Source organism: Oncorhynchus tshawytscha, linkage group LG03 (genome assembly GCF_018296145.1).
Source record: "Oncorhynchus tshawytscha isolate Ot180627B linkage group LG03, Otsh_v2.0, whole genome shotgun sequence".
Classification (NCBI taxonomy): Eukaryota; Metazoa; Chordata; class Actinopteri; order Salmoniformes; family Salmonidae; genus Oncorhynchus; species Oncorhynchus tshawytscha.
This window is the reverse complement of record NC_056431.1, coordinates 62,347,959-62,355,756: the sequence shown is the minus strand read 5'-3', so window position 1 is coordinate 62,355,756 and position 7,798 is coordinate 62,347,959. Positions and strand designations below refer to the sequence as shown.

The following is a 7,798-nucleotide window of genomic DNA, read 5'->3' as shown; positions in this document are numbered from 1 at the left end:
AAAAGGGTTTAAGAAACATAACACAAAAAACATACTAAAATGGTAAGATACTGTAATTCTAGAATAGCCACAGTTTTCCGTGTCTGTTAGACTGATGTTTCAGATTGGAGACACAGGGTAAACTTGTGTGACTTGGGGTCAACGTACTCCTCGGTCATTCGAATGTAGGGGATGGACTTGACCGTGACCACTAGGCTGAAGTCTAGACACCTAAGGGAGAAGACCATGCCCTCCTTTAGACCGCTGGTGACCGCAGCCTCGCTGACCAAAGTCCACTGATCGGCCATCCAGCGCTCTTGACCGTACTGCAGCGTAGGACCAGGGGACAGGTAGGCCTCTAGGAATGCCTGAACACACACACACACACACACACACACACACACACACACAGAGAGAGACAGACAGACAGACAGACAGACAGACAGACAGACAGACAGACAGACAGACAGACAGACAGACAGACAGACAGACAGACAGACAGACAGACAGACAGACAGACAGACAGACAGACAGACAGACAGACAGAGAGAGAGAGACAGACACGGAAATACACAACACATTTCAGAATTGCTGACACTATCGTAAGGACATAATAAAGAGTATTGTGTTAGGGTACGGGGACTGACTTGGCACTAGAGTAGGGCTAATGGGTTCATTCTTGCTTACCTTGGGGCTCATGTTGTGTGTGAGGCAGAAGGCCAGGTGTCTCTGGATGCTGTCCATGCTGTGGCAGTGCTGCCTCCTGGTGGTTCGGAGGTATTTCTGCAGGGCGCGGGCCATGGAGGGGAAGATGGCCGAGGCTGCCTCCCGTACATCCAACACATCCCCGGGGGACACTTTCTGCTCCTTCTGATGCATCCTCCTCACATGCATGAAGGCCTCTTCCACAGCCACCACTAGCCTAACGTTAAAGTAATGTACACACAGACACAACATTCAGTATACTGTACATTCATATTTTCTTACACCCTAAAGTTACTATCCTAACGTTGGGCCAGTAACCGAAAGGTTGATGGTTCGAATATCGGAGCCGACAAAGTGAAAAATCTGTCGATGTGACCTTGAGGAAGGCACTTACTCTAATTTGCTCTGGGGGAGCCGTAATACTTGGCCTGACCCTGTAAAACAAGGCATTTCTCTGTACCTATCCGGTGTGTGGCAATAAAACATCTATTACAGCAATGTACACACAACATTCAGTATACTACTGTATATTGTTCTTACATCTGTTCTTACATCCTACAAGTTAGAAAAACACAAGACAATGTACCCTACTGTATCTATTCTTGAGTCCATTTATGTAAATCCTGATCTATATTTTAAATCCTTGCATTAAGCATCATACAGTGCCTACAGAAAGAACACACAGCCCTTGACTTTTTTCACATTTTATTGTCTTACAGACCAAATGTATAATTGATTAAATTGAGATTTTTTTGTCACTGGCCAACAGACAATATCCATAATGTCAAAGTGGAATTATGTTTTTAGAATTTCTTTAACAAATGAATTAAATGAAAAGCTGAAATATCTTGAATCAAATATTCAACCCATTTGTTATGGAAAGCCTAAATAAGTCACATAATAAGTTGCATGGACTTACTGTGTGCAATAAGTTTTGAGTGACTACCTCATCTCTGTACCCAACACATACAGATAATTGTAAGGTCTGTCAGTCGAGGAGTGAAATTCAACCACAAAGACCAGGGAGATTTTCCAATGCCTCACAAAGAGGGCACCTATTGGTAGATGGGTAAAAATAAAATAACAAGCAAAAAAAGCAGACATTTAATATCCCTTTGAGCATGTTGAAGTTATTAATTACACTTTAGATGGTATATCAATACACCCAGTCACTACAAAGATACAGGAGTCCTTCCTAACTCAGTTGCCGGAGAGGAAGGAAATCACTCAGGGATTTCATCATGAGGCCAATGGTGACTTTAAAACAGATACTGTGCAGAGTTTAATAGCTGTGATAGGAGAAAACTGAGGACGGATCAACAACATTGTAGTTACTCCTCAATTCTAACCTAAATGACAGAGTGAAAAGAAGGAAGGGTGTACAGAATAAAAATGCATCCTGTTTGCTACAAGTACTAAAGTAAAACTGCAAAAAACTTTATGTCCTAAATACAAAGCATTGTTTAGGGAAAATCCAACAGAACACGTTACCGAGAGCCACTCTTCATATCTTCAAGCATGGTTGTGGCTGCATCATGTTATGGGTATGCTTGTCATAGGGAGTTTTTTAGGATAAAAATAAACAGAATAGAGCTAAGCACAGACAAAATCCTAGAGAATTTCCAACAGACACTGGGAGACAAATTCACCTTTCAGCAGGACAATAACCTAAAATGCAGGGCCAAATATACATAGTGGCTTACCAAGTGGCTTACCAAGTGGCTTACCAAAACGACATTGAATGTTCCTGACTGGCCTAGTTACAATTTTGACTTAAATCGTCTTGAAAATTTATGGCAAGACTTGAACATGTGTGTCTAATAATGATCAACCAAATTGACAGAGCTAGAATAATAAAATAAAATAAATAATGTGCAAATATTGTACAATCCAGGTGTTCAAAGCTCTTAAAATCTTAGCCAGAAAGACTCACAACTGTAATCACTGCCAAATGTGATTCTAACATGTATTGACTCAGGGGTGTAAATACTTATTATATATTTTTTTACATTTGTACTTACCTAAATGAGATATTGCTGTTTTCATTTTCAATACATTTGCTAAGATTCCTAAAAACATGCTTTCACCTTATTGTTATGGGGTATTGTGAAGATAGGTGAGAAAATATATTTAATTCATTTTGAATTCAGGTAACAACAAAATGTGGAATAAGTCTAGGGGTATGAATACTTTCTGAAGGCACTGCCACCTATGTAACTTTCATCCTTCTTTCTTCACTAATTTCTTTCTTTTTAACCCAAATATTCACCTTCCTATTCACTCAAGAGTGTTCTTTCTCTCTCTCACTCACTCACCTGGCTCTGTGTTTGCACACCCGTCTGTCATAGTCTGCCTCTTCATAGTATAGCTCGTTATGAGATGTGTTTTTGTGCCTGGCTGCTGCAGAGATCATGGTCCGAGACTTGCCCCCCACCGCCAGTCCCCCCGACCCCTCTGCCGGCTCCGCCGGGTTCCCTGGGCCTATGAACAGGAATCACAGAGGCATGATGGGAAGGTCACTGTGGCCCAATCAGCATATCAACAGCAACCCGGGGAAAACACAGATCTCAGTGAGGATTCTAAATAAAAAAATCTGATGAGACTGATGAAATATTTAGTCTGGTAGTTACAGCTAACTATGTGGTTTAGCCATCTGCCAAATGACAACAGAGTTAACCAAAGTTGAAACTAACATCTGGCTACCAGGCTAGTAAATATTCATCAAATAAAAGACAATACCAGTTTGATCATATAATTCACATCTCTCTATGGTGAATACCAATAACTAACCCAGAAGTAGTAAAAGCATAAATTATAGTTCCTGGGGGATATGAATATGGAGTAGTGGAATCTGGTCCATATTCATGAGGGATATGTGGATAAGAGGGGAGTTCAGTACAGTAATCCCGGCAGATACAGGTCAGGAGAGATGAAGCAATGAATCATTAACACCAAGGTGTGTACTGTATGTATGTACATTACAGACAAAAAACTAAACATTTGACATACATTTAAAAACATGAACATGTAGTGTGTGTGTGTGTGTGTGTGTGTGCGCGCACGCATGTGTATGTGTGTGTGTAAGGCTGAAAGCTACTGTGATGAATTATTGAAAGGCAGAAATGCCAAACCTCTGAAGCCCTCCCTCCCTCCCATTTCATAGTTTGACAAGGGGAGGGTGGGAGGGTTCTGTAAGGAACCGTACCAGCATACTCCTCTACCAAACTCCACTACAAAGACCATAGAGAAAACCCATAAAATCTGCACTGAGTTGGGAAGGCCCAAGTACTCCTTCGGCAGTCGGTGCCTGTGTGTCTGTGTAGAATATCTGGTGAATGAAAGGGGTGGTTAGATTGGTATGTATCTGTGTGTGAAGGCGTCGAAGCAGTGCAAACATTGTGGGTGAGGGAAGGGAAGTAATGAATGAGGTTAGTAATGTACACTAGGTTAGTAGAGTAAACTTGTAAAAAGTGTGAGGACACACAGAAGAGATTATTACCCAGCTTTACTTACTGTCATTGTCCAAAAGGTAAGCTCTCAGTTTAGCTTTAAATGTTGCTTAGGGTGGCATGGGAAGGTATACGGAGAGACAGCATCACAACGAAGCACGTACATGGACAAATACGGTGGACAGACAGCTGACAGATGGAAAGACAGGTAGAGCGAGAAAGAGAAAGAGTTTCACTTTATGATGCAGTTACAAAGAGGAAAAGAGATGATTGGAAGGTGGACGACACATACAGGGAGACAAATCCAATGTAACCATTGAAGAACCACTGAATCTGTAGCTATACTAACCATCCATGGAGTAGACCTTGAGGCCAGCCAGGTGCTTGGCGGCACGGTGCTTGGAGGCGGAGAGAAGGGCGGGGTTATGAAGAGGAAAGTCTCTGTAGTAGAACTCTAGCAGAGACAGAGCTGCCCTCTGAATACTGACACAGACAGAGGGAGAGAGAGAAAAAAAGCAAAAGAGGGGCAAGAGAGGGAGAGAGAGAACGATGGGAGAGAGAGAGGGGCAGAGGGAGGGAGAGAACGATGGGAGAGAGAGATAGGGTAAGAAAAAAGGCCATAAAGTAGTAGAAGGTAGAGAAAACAGATGGATGTATTATAAAGGAAGGTCGGGAATGAAGTCCATTATTGTCCCTGCTGATTTGATTCACCTGATAAAATAGCTCTTACTGAGCAGCATGCCTCATATCTACACTACTCCCCCAGACCAGACTACTGCAGACCAGGGCCACGTTATACAGCGTTCCCTGCTTTAAACTGTCCTCCAGCCTCAGGCCTTTCTACAGGAGATCAGTCAGTTTCAGACAGAGAGGCTAGAGGTGAGGCCGCATAGAGAGACAGAACCATGCATATACTGTATCAATGTCAAGTCTACGTACACTTAGCTAACCTTTCTGCAAGGGATCAGCACGGTTATTGAAATATCTGAATGGATGTTAGTATTCAAATACTTGTGTGAGTATTAATTGTTCTGAGCATAAAAAATGACAGGCCTACCTTAACAATGAAAACGCCTTTACTAAATTAAATGTAAATATCCATGTGACATTGTTACATACAAGGATATACAATGACATTTCAAATTATGAATTTAATAAAACATAGTGCACAGTGCTCCCCATAAAAAGAAGCGGTAGCCGACCAGTAGCCTTCACGTCTGCACGTCTGTAGCTTTTTGTTTATGTTGGCCAATCAAAGTGTCAGAGAGGCTCAATGTGTAGTGAGAGTTCACTAATGCAATGCAAGATGGAATAAAATTACAGAATTAAAAGTTCGCAAAATGGGAAGGAGTAGGCTACAATGAGCAACCAACAGGTAGGCTGTTTTATCTGAATGGGGTTGGGGAGAAGCTTAGCATGTGGCCTCAATTAGCCTGGTTAGCTATAGTTGGCTAGCTTAGCTTAAAAGCTTCTCTAGGCCACTCTTGTCAAGACAGAGACTGTTATATGGGATGATAAATAACGATGTGGCTGCTACAAGTTAGCTAGTCTTGGTTGGAGCAGAGTTTCCTTGGTGTCGCTCACTCCATCTGCTTTTTTAATATCCAACAAAAATGTATGATACCATTCGAATAGTGATTTTTCCCCCCCATAGCGTGGAAATATACAGTACCAGTCAAAAGTTTGGACACCTACTCATTCCAGGGTTTACCTTTATTTTTGACTATTTTCTACATTGTAGAATAATAGTGAAGACATCAAAACGATGAAATAACACATATGGAATCATGTCGTAACCAAGAAAGTGTTAAACAAATCAAAATGTATTTTATATTTGAGATTCTTCAAAGTAGCTATCCTTCGCCTTAATGACAACTTTTCACACTTGGCATTCTCTCAACCAGCTTCATGAGGAGTCACCTGGAATGCATTTAAATTAACAGGTGTGCCTTGTTAAAAGTTAATTTGTGGAACTTTTTTCTTCTTAATGCATTTCAGCCAATCAATTGCGCTGTGACAAGGTAAGGGTGGTATACAGAAGCCCTATTTGGTAAAAGACTAAGTCCATATTATGGCAAGAACAGCTCAAATAAGCAAAGAGAAACAACAGTCCATCATTACTTTAAGGCATGAAGGTCAATCAATCTGGAAAATTTCAAGAACGTTTAAAGTTTCTTCAAGTGCAGTCTTAAAAACCATCAAGCACTGTGATGAAACTGGCTCTCATGAGGATCGCAGGAAAGGAAGACCCAGAGTTACCTCTGCAGCAGAGGATAAGTTCATTAGAGTTACCAGCCTCATAAATTGCAGCCCAATTAAATGCTTCACAGAGATCAAGTAACAGACACATCTCAACATCAACAGTTCAGAGGAGACTAAGTGAATCAGGCCTTCATGGTCAAATTGCTGCAAAGAAACCACTACTAAAGGACACCAATAAGAAGAGACTTGCTTGGGCCAAGAAATACAAGCAAAAGACATTAGACTGGTGGAAATCTCTCCTTTGGTCTGATGAGTCCAAATGAGATTTTTGTATCCAACCGCTGTGTCTTTGTGAGACGCAGAGTAGGTGAACGGATGATCTCCGCATGTGTGGTTCCCACCGTGAAGCATGGAGGAAGAGGTGTGATGGTGCTTTTCTGGTGACACTGTCAATGATTTATTTAGAATTCAAGACACACTTAACCAGCATTGCTACCACAGTATTTTGCAGCGATACACCATCCCATCGGGTTTGCGCTTAGTAGGACTATAATTAGCTTTTTAACAGGACAATGACCCAAAACACACCTCCAGGCTGTGAAGGGCTATTTGACAAAGGAGGGCTATTTGACCAAGGAGAGTGATGGAGTGCTGCATCAGATGACCTGGCCTCTACAATTACCCGACCTCAACCCACTTGAGATGGATTGGAATGAGTTGGACCACAGAGTGAAGGAAAAGCAACCAACAAGTGCTCAGCATATGTGGGAACTTTTGTATTGGATATTGGAAAAGCATTCCTCATGAAGCTGGTTGAGAGTGTGCAAAGCTGTCATCAAGGCAAAGGGTGGCTACTTTGAAGAATCTCAAACATCAAATATATTTTGATATGTTAAGAAAATGTGTTACTACATGATTCCATATCAAATAAAATACCATTTTATTTGTCACATACACATGGTTAGCAGATGTTATTGCGAGTGTAGCAAAATGCTTGTGCTTATAGTTTCGATATAAGGCTTTTTCTTTGCCAATCTGCCTAGAAAGCCAGCATCCCTGAGTCACCTCTTCACTCTGTACACCTATGTAGATATTCCATTAAAAAGCAGCTTTTTCCAGCTACAATAGTCATCTACAACATTAAAAATGTCTACACTGTATTTCTGATCAATTTGATGTTATTTTAAATGGGCACAAAAATGAGCTTTTCTTTCAAAAACAAGGAAAGGACATTTCTAAGTGACCCTAAACTTTTGAACAGTAGTGTACATATGAATATATGGATGAGCAATGACAGAGCAGCATAGGCAAGACGCAATAGATGGTATAAAATAGAGAATATACATATATGTTATTTCATAGTTTTGATGTCTTTACTATTATTCTACAATGCAGAAAATTGTAAAAAATGAGTAGGTGTGTCCAAACTTTTAACTGGTACTGTACATAAATACAGAAAAATC

The 7,798-nt window shown here is 40.9% G+C and overlaps 1 protein-coding gene across 2 annotated transcripts in view; it reads right to left on the bottom strand.

Annotated features, from left to right (window-relative positions):
- The window catches only part of LOC112240914 (vang-like protein 1), a 39,297-nt gene that overhangs the window by 693 nt on the left and 30,806 nt on the right, over nucleotides 1-7,798 (bottom strand). For both annotated transcript variants that reach the window (XM_024409134.2, XM_024409142.2), the window contains 4 exons: nucleotides 4,483-4,616; nucleotides 3,000-3,165; nucleotides 667-901; nucleotides 1-347 (listed from right to left, as the gene is read on the bottom strand). The exon at nucleotides 1-347 is cut by the window's left edge and continues 693 nt beyond it. In XM_024409134.2, coding sequence (XP_024264902.1) covers nucleotides 87-347; nucleotides 667-901; nucleotides 3,000-3,165; nucleotides 4,483-4,616 — 796 coding nt within the window. In that variant the 3' untranslated portion in view covers nucleotides 1-86. The remainder of the gene's footprint in view (nucleotides 348-666; nucleotides 902-2,999; nucleotides 3,166-4,482; nucleotides 4,617-7,798) is intronic.